Raw genomic sequence first — 19,859 nt, forward strand, 5'->3', positions numbered from 1 at the left:
AAAAGTAAACAGGAAAACAACTAAACCTTTGTGAAACTCACAGGAAAATAAGGAAATCAAATTTGAAAAAACATAATAGTAATGTCAGAGTTCATAATATATATTTAGTTTTAATATTTGCAATATTAAAAAGGACAAATATATAATTTTTGTGCTTCACTATCATAATGGTTCTAGTAAATGTTTAATATCTTTTAGCAACACCCTACATTCCACGTGTATATTTTACATTAATAATTATGTTTTGTACTGAATACTGACAAGAAATATATAAAATACATAATATGTATATATAAAATATTTCTTACACAGAACAAAGAATGGGAACTAGGCTTTACATTCTAACAGTCAACAAAAAGGGTAACAGAAATAGCATTTTATGTTGCTCATATGCCTGCATAACTTGAAGGTTAAGAAAAAAAGACACTATCATATTTGGCTTTGTCAGTCTACTGAAGCCATATGCTAAACACAAATTCACTAAAATACAAGACAACTACCATTTAATTAAAAAAAAAAAAAAAAAAAGGAACAACACCAAAGTCTAAAAAATTGAGTTTTAATGTATATTAATAACTATACTTACAATTATTACTCATAATTTGTTATTATATCAATTTATATCCAAAGTCCAAAGAGTAGGACTTTGCTTCTACGCTGTGCAAAACAAGTGCAATCCAGAAATACCAATTAAATACAGACAAAATCTGACACCTCAAAGAACACACAACTACACATAGGGGAAACACCAAATTACTATGGAATCACTGAATCCTTAGAGTTGGAAGGGTCCTTTCAAGGTTAACTATTTCAACTCCCTTGCAATGAACAGGGACACCTACAGGTACATCAGGATGATGAGATCCCATCCAGCCTGACCCTGAATGTCTCCAGGGATGGGGCTGCCATCCCTCTCTGGGCAACCTGTGCCAATGTTTCATCACCCTCCAAGGCTCAAATCAGAAGAGCAAGATCAAGGTGGTTTTTTTTTTGTTTGTTTGTTTGTTTGTTTTGCTTCATTAAAATCCTATTTCACAGGCAATTCAATAAGAAAACAATGGTCAATTTCCATATTTCTCTCCTTCTAAATTCATTAACTGAATTGTTTAAAAACACACCTTAATTCAGCCTTAAATATAGAACATTATGAATAACATTGGATTTGAAGACATTGATTTGGTAGAGTTACTTAACAGTCAAATAACTTACAAGTATTCCACAGAAAATGAAACTGGATCAAAGCAAAAACCTTAAGTGAAAACAATGACTTTTTTCTCAGATATTTCCACCAGCAGCTGCCAGAAACATCATCTGCTCAATCAAACCACAGCATTCAAGATGTCTTTAAAAGGTCAACAACCTTTATAGATTCCAGCAAAAGCTGTGTTCACCATACATCGATGTGGGCAAACCAAAAGAGCACAAGGAAAACATGCTGTACTACTCTGAAATTTATGCCCCATAAACCTCGTTCTTCTCACAGATAGAATTTTTCTGTTAATCCTTATAAACGCTCGTATTAGAAGAAATATTTGTTCCACATGAGCTCACTCCAGAAGATCAATCATCAGCACCTAACTGACAAAAAAGCCAGAAGCGAGTGAGATTAGCAAAGCTACAAATGGAAAAGACAGTCATGTCTGGAAAACTGAAAACAAAAATCAGCTAAATAGTATTTCATTAAATACTTCAGCAGCAGTGAAAAAAGCCTTTGCTCTGATAGCTACATTAAATCATGCCACACTCTACCCCATGAATATCAGGGAAAAGGAAGGGACATAAGAGCAAGAACTCTGCATGGGATAATTGTTATTTTAATGTGCATAAGAAATAGTTAAATATCAAACACTTCCAGACAACTCTTGGCACCTCTTAAAAGTCAACAGAGATCAGAGCAAATTCACTTACTAGACCAAGGTTTGAGACACTCATACATGAGGACATTCAAGCAAGCTTTCCAACAGCACTGATGTTAAATACACTTAGAAGCTCAGAAGTCCATTATTTTTTAAGAAAACTAGAAGATTTATCCTGAAGAAAAAAGTTGTTTTAAAACTGATTAATTTCCTTTGTTCTGTAATTAGACCAAAAGTTGAAAATTATTTTTGTATACAAGTGCACAAAACAAAAGGAAGAGAACCAAACATGAAATATTGCACGGCAATTGTCTTATCTTCCATTTTCACACCAGGCCTAAGGTTTCCCTTTTTTGAGGTAAGGAAACACAGTACCTAAAACAACAGATTGGACAAACAACTAATGTTCCTGTTAATTACTTTGTCTTTCAAAACCCCGTTTTATTTTCATTTTTCTTCAAAACAACCGAGACAAACTTTTGCTTACACTGTTTCAATGGAAAGGGATGAATTTTTTCATCTCTAAACTCAGAGCAAAAGTAGGTAGAATAACAAAGAGAACACTGATTCTGCTTCAGGCTAAGAGGAAAGTCTCAGGTTATCACAGGAGTATTCAAACTTTAATTTAGAATCACGGCACTATGACATAATATATAACAGGGCCCAGTGCCAGGCCCTGTGTCATACTTCAAATGACTCACCCCTTCACAACTCTATGCCAACCTGACTATGCCAGGTGACTATGCTGCCAGGGGACAAACATAAGCAACATTCTAGCAATGTTTTTAAATTTATTTTGTTTTTTCAGGCATGTGACCAGGCAGCAAAGTTTGTTTGGTATTTTATAACCTGATCCTTTGCAATGCATTCAACAGTCACCAGAGAACAGGGAAACACGTTTATCAAAAGCACTGATATGCTGCTGAACTTGGTGACTGCAGGTAAAAGAAGGTAATAGATAAGTAAGTTTACCAGAAGTTTTCATTTCCTTCATATTTATATTTTTTGAGTTGTCTATCTGTAAATACACTTCATTTTCTTTCATTAAGTTTAGAGATTTGAAGAAGCTACATCCTCCAGGTCCATAAGGCCAATCAGCTTGAGTAGCCTTTCACTATAAAAAGAACAATTGCTTTGCTACTTGGTCCAGAAATCTTTCTGATTTCTGGAATTCATACTGAACATTTCCATGGTAACAGCACATGACCAACACTTTTTCCATGGTAACTGCAAAAAAAGCAGCTTGCTTTTCCAACATCACAGTCATTGCTGTCATAACAGAGTTAAATCTCTTCCCAGCATTTCCTATCTCCTCTCAAATTTTAAGTAAATTGTCAGTTTAACTTCATTAGCCACTTTCGCACTACACTGCACAGATGAATCTTGCAGGGTCCCATAACTGATCAAGGTAGAGTTTACTAAGGCAGTTCAACATAAAGATTTACAAGCCAGTGACCAAAGTGTCACAGAAGGAGCTGCCACAGAAGGGCAGCTTCTCTTCAGTTCAAATCCACAGCCCTGTCGCAGTGCACTGCTGCGCAACAATCACTGGCTTTGTGCAGACGACCAAAGTACAGAAGTTTTTAAATAAACACATCATAATTATGGTAACTGCAAACTCTATTCTAAGCACACAGCGGGCACAGGCCGAGAGAGGAGCAGCAGAGGGACTCCAGAACTGAGGAGGTGGAGGGCAGGAAAGTCTCCAGGCCAACAGGAAGGATTCCCTTGTAGCCCCACAGAGTCCACCTGGAGCATAATCTTTACCCTGCAGCATATCTCTACGCTGCAACCTGGGAGAGCCCACAACACAGCAGGGAGACATTTGAGGTGGATCAAGCTCTTGCAGAGCTCAGAGATTAGCGATCAGCAGCGCACAGCTGATTGGAAGGCCTGCAGTCAGTGATGTTCCCCAGGGGTCTGTACTGGATCCAGGCTTGTTCAACATCTTCATCAGTGACCTAGACAAATAGATAGAGTCCCCGCCAGCAATTTAGCTGATGATACAAGGCTGAAAGGAGCGGCTGGCACACCACAGCAGAACGCTGTGCTACCATTCTAGGAGGCCTGGACAGAGTGGAAAGCTGGGCAGGGAGGAACCTGATGAGATTCAGCAAGGACAAGTTTAGAATCTCTACACCTGAGGAGGAAAATACACATACATCAGTGCATGTTAGGGACTGACTTGTTGGAGAGGAGCTGTGAGGAGAAGGACCTGGAGATCCTGAAGGACAACAGGTTGGCCATGAGCCAGCAGTGTGCTCTTGTGGCCAAGAAGGCCAACAGTATCCTGCATTAAAAAGAGTGCGGCCAGCAGATTGAGGGAGGAGATATTCAGCCCGGCAAAGACTGAGAGGGAATCTTATCAATGCTTATAAATATCTGATGGATGAGAGACAACTGAATGAGGCCAGGCTCTTTTCAGTGGTGTCCAGCAATAGGACAAGGGGCACAAACTAGAAGTTCCATCTGAATATGAGGAAAAGATTGTTTGAGCGTGACATTTGAGTGTGAATGGAGCACATTGCTCAAAGAGATTATGGAGTCTCCTTCCCTGGAAATATTCTAAACCCTCCTGGATAGTTTCCTGTGGAACCTACTCTAGGGAACCAGCTCCAGCAGGAAGTTGGAACAGATATCTCCAGAAGTCCATTCCAATTTCAATGATTCTGATTCTGTGATTTCTTGAAGGAGCTGCAGCCCTCAGGAGCCCTGGAGAAGCAGGGTGTTCCTGAAGGACTATAGCCCAGGACAGGGCCCTGCTGGAGCAGGGCATCACGAGAACAAAGAAGTGACCAAGAGGGGATGTGATAGATTGAGCCCAACATCCATCCCATCCTCTGCGCCATCGGGGGGGAGGGACAGGGGGTGAGATTGGGCCTGGGAATGGGAGAGAAGGATCCTGTTTTGATTTTTTGTTCTCAGCAACCAAATCTGTCTTCATAGAATCACATCACAGAACTGTATCATAGAATGGCCTAGGTTAGAAAGGACCACAATGATAATCTAGTTTTAACCCCCCAGGCTGCTCAGAGCCACAACCAGCCTGGCCTTGAATGCCTCCAGGGATGGGGCATCCACAACCTTCTTGGGCAACCTGTTCCAGTGTGTCACCACACTCAGAGTGAAAAACTTCCTCCTAATATCTAACCTAAACCTCCTTTCTCGGTTTAAAACCATTCCCCCTGGTCCTATCACTATCCACCCTTGTAAACAGCCATTCCTCCTCCTGTTTCTATGCTACCTTCAAGAACTGGAAGGCTGCAATGAGGTCTCCTCAGAGCCTTCTCTTTTCCAAGCTAAACAATCCCAGTTTCCCTTTCCTATTAATTTTTAATTAATAAAGTAAATTTTCCTGAGGTCGACACTGTTTTGCCCATGACAGCAATTGTTCAGTGATCTCCCAACCTTTATCTCAATCCATACGCTTTTTCATCTTGCTGTTGCCCACCATCCTGTTGAGGAAGAGTGGACAAGCAGCTGGGTGGATGCTTGGCCCTCATCTGAAGTTATCCTACCATCTATCCTAACACCTTTATCTGCGAGTACTTTAGCAGAATGAAATCATAACCAAAGAGATTAATCCAAATGGAATTTGAACACAGAACATGAAAACTAAGTGTCCTCACAACCAAGATTTTATTTTTTTTTTCTGACAAACATGTGAGTATGACACATTTGGAGTAAAAAGCTTCTCGATATGCAATTGCTCTTAAGAATATTGTAAAAGTTTCAAAATACTTTCACCACAAAGAAAAAATTCTAAACTAGTTCATGACAGGAGATAGAGAGTACTTGCCAAACACATATACGCTTTCTTTTTCTTAGGAAAAAAGAACAAGTGATCTTGCATTCTGTTGCAAGTGAAAATTCCACAGAATTCTAGGAACTTGCAGTCCCCAGACAAAGAAAAACATCTTGCTTTTGGCTGGGATAGTCAATTTTCTTCAGTGTAGCTCCAATGGTGTTATGTTTTGGATTTATTATGAAAATAAGCGTTGATATTACACCAATGTTTCAGCTGTTGCACAGCAGTGCTTACATTATGACAAGGACTTTGAGATTTCTCACACTACCATGCCTGCAAGGAGCTGGAGGTGCACAAGGAGCTGAGAGGGGACACAAACAAGGATACTTGATCCAAACTGTGCAAAGGGATCTCTCATACCGCAGGGCATCGTGCTCAGCAATAATAACTGAGTGGGGATAACGGCGTATGTGGTTGCCTACGGGGTGCTGAACCACAACAGACAAAGAGGAAAATGATACAATAGCAGATTATGTCAGAGAACTGTGCAACATTATCTGCTTCACTCTTTGCAGATGGGTAATAAGATGCAGTTCCTTCCCTTTTTTAAACACGCTAAGCAGCAGGCACCACAGGTAGCAGTATTCCAGGTGATGCTACAAGGAATGCTTTAACTGACTGGCTCCAAGGGCCAGAGCACAGACAGCACACAGCAGAGCGAGCATTCCACTGAGATTCCATTACAGTTGATAAGGATAAAAGCAATAATTAACAATAGGAAATGCAGTATAAGGTTAAAACTCTTGAGATTGTTGAATTAACTGAATTAGCACTGGAAAGCTGAACTCAATAAGAGTGTAAGTGAAATGTAAAGGAAAGCATAGTCAAAGAGCATATTTCTGCACACTACATAAGATGCTGAAGTAAATAACCTCCGCAAAGAAACAGCACAACAGGAAACTTAACAGGATGATGGATCAATTAGCCTGTATGTTCTAATAAGAAATTTATTACTGTTTGTCTCATGTCTGTCTTACCTATTTTCTTCAAAAAGATTTGGGGTCTAAAACACCTCTTACTGTATGTTTGTGTATCAGCTTGTACAACTGAAACAGGCTGAAGTCCTACAGCATTTACATACTGTTAAAAAATAACATCTGTAACAGTCAAATTATGAGACACGATAGATGGATTCCAAGGCAGCTGGAAGAGAAGAAGTCAGCTTGCCTTCTGTAGACACTACAGCTGGAATTTAAGAAAATCTATAAGAAATTCTCAAAAAAATAACAGTTTTTAAAATAATAAGGTGATGAATTTAAAGAAGGACAGAAGCATTCCTCATTAAAGACTCATTTAATCTGATTACAAGTGCGACTAAAAATGAAAATTAACATCAAAGTTAAGACCTAAAAATGAAAATTAACATCAAAGTTAAGACCAAAAAATAGAATTAACTGAGAAAATATTCTGAATGTTTAAATGCAGTAAAAACAACTAAAAGTAGTAACATACGTGATCGTACTGAAATATCTCTTAGGACTTCTGACATCATCATCAATAAAATGATTATCTTAATAGAATTACATAGGCTACCTGATTTTTCAGACCAGACAAGACTTGAAACCAAGTATCTTTCTAACAAAGAAATATCTATAAGCTTCGTAAGAATATTAAGTGAATAAAATCTAGTTATGAAATTGAAGCAACAAAGCAATTCCAAAATAGACACAAAATGGTCTCATATACCAATTCAAGATCACTGCTTTTAGAAACACACTATTATTTCTCTGCAACCTTTTCCCCCCCAGAGAAGAGAGTTAAGGCATAGTTTTGCTTCTCTTAGCATGTAATTAGTTCCTTTGATGAGTTTATGTATTTAAATAGTCTCACATCTGTCTTTAGGTCCCCTATGCACAGAATGAACAAACACTAACATTTCTGCATAATGAAGTATTTGTTGTAGTTTAATTTACTTTGTAAAACATTATCCTCATTTAATAGAAGCTTTTTTCAAAGACTCCTTCCCACTAACAAGTTACCAATTATAAATCAATGCAGAAGAGCAGCTATTGTTCTTGTCCTGCTTAACATCAGGGAAAAAGTAGATATCAGAAATTAAACTATAAAGACTTGGAAGAAGAACTAATTATATTCACGATATGAACATTCTGTAGAAATCCTTCATCTAGCAGCAGGGAGACACCTTACTTCTGAAACTCCTTAAGCCAGAATTTCCTGACCACAGAATCAAGAACACAAATAAAAGGAACTGCGAACTCAGCACAGGGAAAATCTGAAATGTTCAGAGAACCCTCTATAGATCTTTGGCAACTACCTTCAAATACAAGCCTTGTTTTCCTAATTTTAATAAAGAGTCCTAAGAAAAACAGGAGGGGAGTCAACTCTTTGAAAGGGTAGATAAAAGCAGGACAAAGGGAAATGGTTTTAAGTTGAGGGAAGGAAAATTTAGGCTGGATGTCAGGGGGAAGTTCTTTACTATGAGACTGGTGAGGTGCTGGAACAGGCTGCCCAGAGAGGTTGTGGATGCCCCATCCCTGGAGGTGTTCAAGGCCAGGTTGGATGGGGCCCTGGGCAGCCTGGTCTGGCATTAAATGAGGAGGTTGGTGGCCCTGCATGTGGCAGGGGGTTGGAGATTCATGATCTTGAGGTCCCTTCCAACCCAGCCTATTCTGTGATTCTGTAAATTGTGACAGAAGCACCCAATGGCAGGTTTTAATTGGACACACATACTTCTGTGTTACTGGTGTGTTATTAGGCTGTATTCACATAAACCCAAGTCTCAGAGTTGAAGCCTATACAACTTAGAGAATGGCAAGTTCCTGGCATAACAGCTAGGATCTTATGAAACTCAGTGACTGGGCACTAAAATGTCAAGTGAAATTCAGCAGAAATAAATGGGAAAAATACCATAGCCTTATATGTGAAATAAGAGACTCTCAGCATATCATTACTGTTCAGAAGCAAGATCGTAGAGCTGTGACTCATAGATTCATGAACCTACCCATGAATGTTGAGCAACAGTCAGAAAAAAGTAAATAAGCTGTGCATTATTGTAAGGCAAGAAACAAAAAACAATGAGGAGCATTGTTTGGTCAGTACTTCAGTACACAGAATGCCTTTCAAATAGCATATATAGACCTCTGAAAGGATACAGAACCAAAAGCTCCAAAGAGACAATAATGCTGTCAAATGTATGGAACTCTTCCCACAACAAGGTCAACAAAGCCATACAGAAATCTTCACATTGAGACCACTGTGAAAATAACACTGGAAAAATGCGTAGCATCATGAGCATTGATAAAATGTTTAGAAGATGGACTGTTACCTGCTTCTCAAAATAAAAGGAAATATACACTATTTGAAGGATACCAGTAGGCTGAAAGCTGACAAAAATAATTTAGCTGTGCAACTTCTCTGCACAGAATGAATAGGACTGGCAGAATGCAAAGAATTTTATGAAGGAGAAACACACTGAGAATGCAAACAATGCCTAAAAACAGAGAAATTGTACCAAATTCTGGAAGTGCCTCAGCTAACAACAGTTAGAACTCAAACACGTAAAGGAAAGTCACATATATGTTCATAATTTTCCCTATTTTGTACCCCAGGCATCTGCTCTTAACCATTATTACAGCCAGGATATTGGACTAGACGGTCATTGATCTGATCCTGTACAGCCACTCATGTGTTTTTGTTTCCTTTAATCTAGAAGAGCATCTAACATTTTTCTTTACCAGACAGTATACCATCAACACACAAGAATTAGATCAGCAATTTTGATTGATAACTTAGTTTATTTTCCAATTGGATAAGTGTATCATCAGAAGCATCTGTAATTTGTTCTTTCTGTGCCATGTTCTGATTATAAACAAAAGGAAGCAATTTCAGCAGCAAGTGAAAACAGATCAAAGTAACAGAAGCTCTGCTAAGGGCATTGCTTTTAGAAGACACAAGTATTTTGATCATCACTGCAAATCTGGTCTAATCTGGTCCTAATCTGGTCTTCAAAAGCAAAAGGTAACATAGCTACCATAAGATTAAAAGACATGTCATAATTGCCATTGACCTTCTTAGTTCTCTGTTGTACTTCATAACAGGACGTTACCTGCTCCTTCAAAATGTGTTGTATTTGTAAAACTTCAAAGAAACACATAAAAATTACAGTAGTGAGAGAAAATGTACATAGCATTTCCAGTAATAGTTCTGAAGTACAGGTGGTACCTGTCACCTAGACCCTAACGGATCTTATTTCTTTATCATTACTGAAAAAGGAAAGGTTAACTATCTCCAGTCTGCAGTTAGACAACATCTCAGAGAAGCTCCAGACAGAAATAACAAGGGAAAAAAACTGATCCAAGATTTTTTTTCTATAGGTGGTCACATAGCAGTTAGATCCATATTATTTTAAAAAAAAAAAACAAAACTGTTTCACAGCTATTTCAAATCAGTAACAAGGAGAAAGTAATCACAGAATGACCTAGGTTGAAAAGGACTACAAAGATCATCTAGTTTCAACCCTCCTGCTATGTGAAGGGTCATCAACCTGGTGGTCGATGGTGGACCAGGCTGCCCAGAGCCACATCCAGCCTGGCCTTGAATGCCTCCAGGGATGGGGCATCCACAACCTCTTTGGGCAACCTGTTCCAGTGTGTCACCATCCTCTGAGTGAAAAACTTCCTCCTAATATCTAACTTAAACCTCTCCTGTCTCAGTTAAAAACTATTCCTCCTTGTCCTATCACTATCCACCCTTGTGCACAGTCATAAAGTGAGTTAACTTCTTCTACAATGTATTTTTTTTGTACCTTATCTCATCTAAAAAACTGCCCGGCATGTGTAGCTTTCAATTACGTTTGAAGATTTATGAGACAGGAAAAATAGCAGAAAGAAGTTGTATGTTATTTTTGAAAATTACAAAAACAAAGAAATCAAGAGAACTGGAACTGAAGACCATAATGCCTACCTTTACAATACTGATTTTCATAATTACTTTTTAAGTTACGTTGGTCACACTGATCAAGTTTCTTCTCATATCCACAACTCAGATTTCTTTTCCATTAATGCCAACTAGAAGGATAATTCCAAACAAAACTGAAGCTAAACTTACATTTTGAACCAACTGGCCTACACAATTTCTATACAACATAATGGACAAAGAATTGAATTATGAGATCATAAAAGCCCTTAAAAATCAGCAAGCAATAAGTTATTGAAATTTCCATGGCAATATCATCTCCAAGGGAACATGAAGACCAGCAGTTCAGGGATCTGCAAGAAGTGCAGTATTTTATGCTCCTGAAACAGTAAAATAATTCAATAGTTCCCCTATACTCCAGTTTTGTAAATTTGTTTCATAAAATTTGTGTTGCATGGAATTACATTTCCTATAAAGGACATTTCTCTAAACCTCAGTTCCTAAGTATCTGTGTTTTCATCAGAATTTCAGGGAGCCTCCCTTCTTCCTTCCATCATTTTTTTTTTAAAGCCTTTGCATAGTAATAATTAAGAAATGGAGTCCTGCAAAGTAAGTCTTAGCATAGCAACATTACATTTTGTTGGGGCTTTTTTGTGTTTTGTTTTGTTGTTGGTGGTTTTTTTAATCTATTTTGCACTTGGAAAGTTTAAAACATAATGAGTATTTAACACTAACTTTTCATAAAATGTTTGTTTAAAAGCATATGCAAGATGACTCACAGAACTCAGTCCTTTTGGCTTTGAATAAGCTATGCATGCCATTTCATTGCAGTTTTTCTATATTTAAAAATATTTCTATTGTAATTATTGATTACAAATGTATACCTAGAAGTGAATTCTGGAAAAAGTTGAGTTAATTACATGGTTCTCTTTTAGATATACAAATATTATGTTTTATCAAGTTAATTCAATTACTGTAAATATATCAGACAACTGAAAAAATACAGAGTATAATAATTACTCCAGTAAGACCGTGGTCATGATAAAGAGGAAATCCTCATTACAAGTATCTGGTACTTGTATTAGAATGATGCTGTATTACAAGCAAACATTGTTCTTACCTCTTCAAAAAAGCTACGAGTTTAAGCATAAGAAAATAGAAATATTTGAGGGATTACACCCTACATACCAATATGACTCTTCTGCCAAAACTATCAGCCACTATTAACAATTCTACAATCTTGTAAAATGAAATAACCAACTTCATATTAATTTCTACATCTAAACATCTAAAAGATATTCACAAACTGTTTTTCTCCATCTTCTTAAGGATACGAAGATACACATCAGAAATGATCTCAATCAAGAAAAATTTTAAAAGACAGCAAGATGGTATCTCATGACAAAGTTTGGTCAAGCTGTCACAAAAATTCAGTCTTCAATCCATAATCTTCACTGAAGAGCTGCTTCTGCATTACAAGTTATAAATATTAAAACATGCAACCACATCACACAGCGTATTTTAAAGAAGAATGGCCCAAGGACTGGATAACCGCTTCTCAGCGGTAAACGCTGCTGAGGAAGAGGAAATGAAGAACTCACCATCATTGAGATCTTGCAGAAGATTTTCTTGGCATGAGAAGTCCAGCTTCACTTTAATGTTTACAACAAATGTTGCAATCTTCCCAGGTTTTAGAGGAAACTGGGAGAGTGTATCCTCTAGCTTCCAACTCAGGAAGTCTCCATACAGCTTCTCTGTATTAAAATAAGCAAATATTTCATGAATATAATCAGCGTCATAAGAATATTTGATTTCATAACTGTTGTGCACAGCATTAACTGATTTCTCATTTTCTGTTTAAATTTTAAGATATTCAGACATAAAGCATCAGAAATGATTGTAACACTAGAAGGCATCAGAGATACGACAGTGACTGGAAGGTTCACAAAATTGAAAATATCAATTCAGGTGAAAAATAAAACCAGAAAAAAAACTACATATATTATGCCATAGGCAGCATTAAATATAAATTTTGAATACTCAAAAACATAGCCTGAAAAGTTCACATAGTTCTGAATCTTCATTTTCCTTTAGGAAATGGCACATTAATGCAAAAAAAAAAAAAAAAATCACTAAGATATTACACCAAAATAAATCAGTTACAATTCTGAAACACTTGTGGCATCACTACATAGTTATTTAATAAGCAACAGAGAAGACAATGAAGGCCATCATTCATTTATTTATAATGAAAATAAAGCCCTTTCTCGAAACGGAGAAGCACAAAGTACGCAACATTCAAACATAAAGAATAGCATAAAAGATATGGCTTAATAAATGATTTATCATTGATTCTCATGACACGAAACAAGTCATTATTAGCTCCTCTGTCCTACGCCGAAGCACCAGAAAGTACTACGAGGAAAAGAACATCATTTATTGCTTATCTGCAATAAGACTGAGATCCTTTAACCAGTTATGCGACCTCCTCAGCACTCCAAGAACAACAAATAATCCATTGTGAAGTAAAGAAGAGCAGAGGTCAATCCCACTTCAGGAAGAAGGTTGAGTTGCATTATTTCAAGTTCCAAAATGTGCCAAAAACTGAACTCATGGCTATTTAAGTGCCCCATCCCTGAAGGTGCTCAAGGTCAGGTTGGATGGGGCCCTGGGCAGCCTGGTCAAGTATTAAATCTGGAGGTCGGTGGCCCTGCCTGCAACAAGGGGGTTGCAGTTTGATGATCCTTGAGGTCCCTTCCAACCCAAGCCATCCCACGATTCTATGATTTTCTGATTAAGTGCTTTCAGCAAAAGCAAAAAAGCTTTTTTTTTTTTTTTTTTTTAATTCTATGAGGGAATTTTTATTTAATTATTTTAGACAAGAGGTTTCTGTGTACTGGAACAGTCTAAAACAGCTGCTCTAGAAGTAGCAGGTGGTGACAGCTTTTGCAGCACTTGTTCACCTGCTTTCCTTTTTCTTCTTATTGCAACCCGTGAGTTTTCTCACCTTTGCCCCTGCAGATCTCTCCCACATCCATGGCAGCAGGGAAGAGTAGGTGTGCAACTTGGTGGGAGTGAACCCACTGCATCCATAAATCCATTAATACTTACGAGATCATGAAAAGGTGAGCACTGGCAGAAAGGTCTACGTATGCAACATAAACTTGATAGTTTGACTGGGAGCATTTCAGAGATATTTACTGATTCATAGCAACACATCACAAACGCCAGCAAAAAACGCTGACAAATTATTCTAAAGGCTCATTTAAAAACAATTCAAGCAACGTTTTGGATAAGGAGCAGAGAAAGTCACAGAGCTCATTTCTGCTCTGTACCAGCCTACATTTACAAGCAAGTTAGTGTACTGACACTTCAGGGCCTTTCCAGTCATCATCTTTGAGAAAAAAGTGGGAAGACTGTCTCAGCTACAGTCAAGAATTAAAGATCTCAGAAGAATAATTAGAATTCCAGTCAAAAGTTCATTAATTTGCCCAGAAACAGCTGCATCCAGAAAAACAAGTGAATATTTTTCCCTTAACTTCTACCTAAATGATAAATGCTTTGCCTGGAATAATTGTCTTCATTCTTCCCTCATCAAATCAATATTATAGACTTCTCTCTAAGACCAAAAATATGGTAAAAATAAAAAATCCCACTACTAGTTGTTTCCATAAAGTCACCTCCATCTCATCCAATGATTTAGCTCTAACAATCTCATTGTTCCACTTTTCATTCATCTTCAAAAAAATGCATTTTAAAAGCAGAGCAATCTCTATTTCCTTTTCCTGATAAGTAAAATATCTACAGGGATATTTTTCCTCAGAGCAAGCAAAGCAAAATGACATATCCCAAGTACTTGACTGTATTTCCAGCTTAAAGAACGAGTTGTTTCCAAAATGTATTTTCATTAAGCAAAAAATTTATTTGAATATATTAAGGGTGAAAAGACCATTTGAGTGAAAACAACCCCTACAGGTATTAAGGTACCCAACCAATATACACTAATTTAACACTTGTAATTACCAAAGTCTGAATGCTTAAGTTGAAAGTTAAACAGCAAAGAAAAATCAAGTTAAAATTTAACTATTATTGGTTTATAGTTCATTATTGTTTTCTTTATGTTGTTTAGCAGTCAGTATTACAATGAATTATATCACAACACTGGGATTCAAACCTATCAGTTGTGTGGAAAATATTCTTACTTTGCATTCAGTTGTTTCCAGAGTCTAAAATCTGCATTCAACAGCTGAAGTTTCAAGCAACTTCTAGTCAGGAGTGTAAATGAGAAACTTACACCCTTTTTATAGAGACTAAATCACTAAAATCATAACAAATATCATACAGTATCTTACCCATAACCTTATTTCAGGTTCAACTCCAACATCTTCAGGTTTTAAGATCCATTAAAACAATTCCACATTGGCACTTTGTATACCAATTACAAGTAACCATTATGAGAGCCCTAATGTAAATGTTTTTACCTTCTTACCATCACAAGATCATATGGTTGTACAGAACAATGCACACTGGGACTGCTACCATGTCTATCAAAATTATCTGCCTGTAACCAGTTCACAAAAACCATAAAACGCCAACACACAGAGGCAGGCAGCTTCAAAGTGGGATTAAGCAAATTTAATTAATGAGCTACCTAGAGAGGACTACACATGGATATGCATCAACTAAGGATACTGAGTAAGTACACTACAAGCACAACCCTGGCCAGACTTGAGAGCTCTCCCAAAGTACAGTCTCCTAAGGTTCTATGAATTCTTGAACTATCAGCCCTAATAGAGCATCTTACACCTCTGTCTTACGTTCTGCTGCAGAACTGGGAGGGTGGGGGTTAGGGGCACAGAATCCTATACTAACTGTAACTGTAATCAGACAGCCTTAAGATTGCAAATGTAACTTAAAGCATCACAGAAAGCGTACATATGTGGAATAGCATTCTGAGTTGTAAACTCCTGACAAATAGATATAGTATGAAAAACACAGCAGGATAAAAAGATGCAGTTCAGCCTGGAGGACCACTGAGTCCCTAACAATACTGCAGACAATTTAATTAAAACACCTGGAACAGAGAAGGAAAAGGTTTAAAGGTAAGGACAAAAGGAAACACAGTACAAAGAAAAAAAGTAGCAGACTACAGCTGATAGTTAAATTCTAGGAAGATCACAGCCAAGACAAATGCTGCTTCTCAAGCTGAGCTTCTGAGAGGGAATAGAAATGTAAGAGCACGAACAGATGACGCCAGAATGCTCCATATCTCTGAATTCAAGAAACAAAAGCACACTGAATACAAGGAGGATAAACACCTGAAAATAAAAATGTGATAAGTTTCAAGGCAACAGAACTCTATAGACTTTCACAGTCATCTGCATCTCTGTTTCTTGCTGCCACACCAGCTGAGCTATATATCCCCAGCAGAATACACAGGACCCCAAAGTAACTATCAGTTTTGAATGCATAGACATTCATACACATTAATGTCAAGCATATGTAATTCTAGTAAAAACAGAAGTTGTGCATTTACCAATATAAAGTAACACTAGGTTTTGTGAAAATCTGGAACCGCAGACTGCGCACATTAGAATTACAAGGTAAAAAGCACTAATAGTTTGTGTGCTCATAGGCAGCTAACCATTATTACTATTATATTTTCTTTCAGATTGAGGGAAAACAGCATCCTTCAAACTGAGGAGATAATTACAGAGCATTCTGGACTCAGACCTAGCAGACAGAAATAGACTTGCAGACCTTGCTATACTCTTTACAATGCAAATGTATCTTGAAGAGTTGCTTCCACACAGTTAACAAATATCCTTACAAGGTGACAAAAACTTGCTCTAAAATCATGAACCATTTAACATTCATCCCCAGGAGTAGAAAAAAAAGAGTAAATATCTTAAAATGTCCTGAATAACTGTGTCTGCCAGTGTGGGCAAAAAGGAAAAGACCTGAGCTGAGAAATCCTACAGCAAAACCACAGCAAACAGACTGAGGCTGGACTACCAATGCTCATTGTCCTTCTCTGACAATACCTTCAGACTAACTGGCAAAAAGCCTCCCTGCATTTACAGCTCCCTGCGGACCATAACCCAACTCCAGATCAAAAAAAATGTTGTAGTTTTGGTTGGAAAAAAGATATATATCTGCAATTCTTAAAAATAGCTATCTGGTCCTCAGGGTAGATTTTTCTCACTTCTGATCAGGCATGGTTAAACAGCTGAGACCACAAGCAGATGCTTTCAAAGGCCATGAAAAGAACCGAGTTAGACAGGTGAATTTATTTCCATATATTTAAGTTCCAGAGAGCAATCACTTTAGGAAAGATCAATGAAGACTGGTTGCTTCCATCATTTAAGCTCATTCAGCATGTGCAGCTGGTGCTCACTACTACAGCCTACAAGTCCGGTAAGAATGCCTGACATGCTTTTCTCAATGCTTCAAGCTTCAAAAACACATCAGGGTCACCTTTTCTCCTGAACAGACTAAACAGCTGACTTACAAAAGCTTTTAGAGTGAACCCCTTAACTTTGACATAACAATCCTCTGGCAAGAGCTGACTGGAGATGGAGGATGGAAAATCATCCTTTGCACATCATCGTTCTAAAAAAGTATAAGACCATCTGACGTGGCAAGTGACAACATGAAGTGACACAGCTGGCCTTCACAGCATACATGTGATGTCTGACGTACAGATACCACAGCCTGGTAAACAAGACTGGTATAATGAGACATTAAAAGACATGATATTGATACTGAAAGACATTTATTGTGACAACACAACAACTCCCTTTTTCTGATTTGCGTCAGAATCTGTTTCAGAACACAGGGCTGTGACTGTCCCTTTGTAGATGGCACTGGTGAGACAGCACTCCAAATGCTGTGTTCAGTTTTGGGCTCATCAATGCATGACGCAAACAGAGTTGCTCAAGCATGCAGAGAAAAGCAACAAAACTGGTGAAGGGACAGGAAAACAAGACTTAAAAGGAACAGCTGTGGGAACTGGGATGTCTGGAGAAGTTTGAGGGGAAACCTCATCACACTCAAGAACTACCTAAAAGGAGGTTGTAACCAGCTGGGCATCAGTCTTACTTCCCAGGTGACAAGTGACAGGACACAAGGAAATAGCCCCAAGTTGTGCCAGGGAAGGTTAAGATTGGGTATGAGGAAGAATTTTTTCACAGAAGGGGTGGCCAGTCATTGGGACAGGCTGCCCAGAGACATAGAGGTACCCCCAGCTTGGGAGGTATTCAAGAGATTTGCACTTATGGACATGATTTACTGATAAGACTTCGTAGTCTTATACTGATGGTTTGAGTTGATGATCTTAAGGTCTTTGCCAAGCTAAATGATTCTTATAAATCTGTGAAATGGCTAGACAGGCACACATGCAGCAGCTGTGCAAGATTTATGAGAAATGTCATAAGTGAAAGAACAAAAGAAAATCAGGTGAAATCAAGAAAGATTAGAGGTTCTGTGTGTTTGGCTGAAGTTAGGCAACCACTTCTTATACGCTCCAAGATGACAGGCAAACAGCCATCACAGCAGATGAAGATGCCAACCAGCTCTCAAGGAGACCCTCAGTAGCTTGCATTACAGCCATATTTCAGGTAAGAAATAGTAAAGAACATCCAAGAGACCACTTACTAATACATACTATAGGTAGATAAGATGATTACCAGATGACCCTGCCCAAGTAGACTACAATTCTCTAAGTCTGATTTATTACTCTCAACATGAGTTACATGACTGTATTTTCTGAACAGCCACACTCTCAGAATAGGTATCACTTTGTTCCTCTCAAAACTCATTTTGTTTTCCAAAATGTTGACTTCTGTCAGCATTCTTATAAAAGTTACTTATCCAGAATTTTCCTTTTTCTAGTAAAACAATTATCACCATGCTTAAGAATAACAAGAGGTAGTCAGATACACAGAGGCTTCATAGTAAGAAGTTACTATACTGAAAGAAAGTGAAGGATGATGAAGTGAAATTTACTGAGCACACTGAACACACAGTTGAGTGCATCAACTTTTCTTATTCCTTGACCATTCTAACAGTGATATTAGGAAGGTTTTAAATGTTGTCAAGAGTCTACTTTTCAAAATTTTGAATCCTTTTAGCTATGTCATGTTATATACATCATGTTATAAAGAGTCTGATTAACACAGCTGGTTAGAAGGCCCATGTGCACTTCCATTTAATACACTTCACTACATTCATTTCACTTAATACTCACACTGTATTTAGTCTTTCCTTTACAAACATATAGTAAGAACTTTGCACAGTAGGAACACCTTGAAATTACTGAAACAAAAAACAGTAAACCATTTTACTTCAGCTTTTGAAGTTATTCTTGGTAACAACTCCCTGACAGATAATCTGTTCTTAGATGATTGGCAACTCCTTGTCTCTCAAGCTGCAGAGAAGAGGGTATGCTCTTGAAAAAAAGACAAGCCTGAATGCTGGAAAGAGCAAAAAACACCAGGTATCACATCGCACTTTAATCATCTGGCACTGACGGAATGAAATCTACAATCAAATGAGATCTTTCTACTGTATGTATAGATTCTATTGCTCGTCATCTGCAGTTCTTCTGTTAATATCATTTTCTTAACGATGCCTCACAGGACAATAGAACTGACAGACCATCACAAGGAGGAGATATTTGCCTCTTAGACTATTTGTTAAATGTAAGTATGTACTTTGGGAGAAGTGAAAGCAGGAAACGTACTGCATATTTCTTCTGCATCTTCAGTTCAACCTTTTAATTCAAAGTGTTTTATCTTGTTTTATCTGTGCTTTTTTTTTTTTTTTTAAAGTGTTTTATCCCACATTTTCCTATTGCTTACTGAGCAAGCTAGCAGTAGGCTTATTTATTTTCTTTCCTTCAAGTAGAAGAACATTAGTTCTAATGGTAATTCATTTAATTAGCTAATCACTGTACGTAAAGATAAGAAGTAATTTAGACTCAACAATCTTACTTTTCACCATTTTTTTTTCCCCTTCAGGAAGTTTTAGGTAGGCGTTGTTTTTTTTTTTCCTTTTGCTTTCCAAGCAACACTGAAATGAAGTTTGGACTTCTGAAAAAACAGATGACCCCTTGACATACAGATGGTTCCACATCTTCCTTCATTTTCTTTCTGCATATTCTTACGTTCTCTTTTATTTTCAAGTTTATACAAAATGATTAAAGTTTTCAACAGGTATTATATTTACATTAATCTGACCTAAAAGAAATACCCTATAAACATAACAAGTCCTGCTTTTATTTATGAAAAAGATTATTATTCCCGATTTTAAAACAGCAT

The 19,859-nt window shown here is 37.5% G+C and overlaps 1 protein-coding gene and 2 long non-coding RNA genes across 11 annotated transcripts in view; 2 read left to right on the forward strand and 1 right to left on the reverse strand.

The window, feature by feature from the left end:
- TRAPPC9 (trafficking protein particle complex subunit 9) overlaps nucleotides 1-19,859 on the reverse strand; it is a 472,387-nt gene that overhangs the window by 382,671 nt on the left and 69,857 nt on the right. For all 7 annotated transcript variants that reach the window (XM_090138036.1, XM_090138035.1, XM_031591261.2 and 4 more), the window contains one exon: nucleotides 12,141-12,293. In XM_090138036.1, coding sequence (XP_089994162.1) covers nucleotides 12,141-12,293 — 153 coding nt within the window. The remainder of the gene's footprint in view (nucleotides 1-12,140; nucleotides 12,294-19,859) is intronic.
- LOC149918738 (uncharacterized) lies at nucleotides 2,165-12,134 on the forward strand. Of its 2 annotated transcripts, none has more exons than XR_016465371.1 (3): nucleotides 2,165-2,592; nucleotides 2,665-2,818; nucleotides 11,869-12,134. It is a non-coding gene; the product is annotated as an uncharacterized LOC149918738 (long non-coding RNA). The 2 variants fall into 2 exon arrangements; XR_016465370.1 differs by having other exon boundaries at nucleotides 2,665-2,807.
- On the forward strand, nucleotides 16,963-19,855 carry LOC149918739 (uncharacterized). Of its 2 annotated transcripts, none has more exons than XR_016465367.1 (3): nucleotides 16,963-18,158; nucleotides 18,941-19,241; nucleotides 19,560-19,855. It is a non-coding gene; the product is annotated as an uncharacterized LOC149918739 (long non-coding RNA). The 2 variants fall into 2 exon arrangements; XR_016465366.1 differs by lacking the exon at nucleotides 19,560-19,855 and having other exon boundaries at nucleotides 16,963-17,647; nucleotides 18,070-18,158; nucleotides 18,941-19,543.

The sequence above is a fragment of the Phasianus colchicus genome, chromosome 3, assembly GCF_987193195.1.
Source record: "Phasianus colchicus chromosome 3, bPhaCol1.hap1.1, whole genome shotgun sequence".
Taxonomy (NCBI): Eukaryota; Metazoa; Chordata; class Aves; order Galliformes; family Phasianidae; genus Phasianus; species Phasianus colchicus.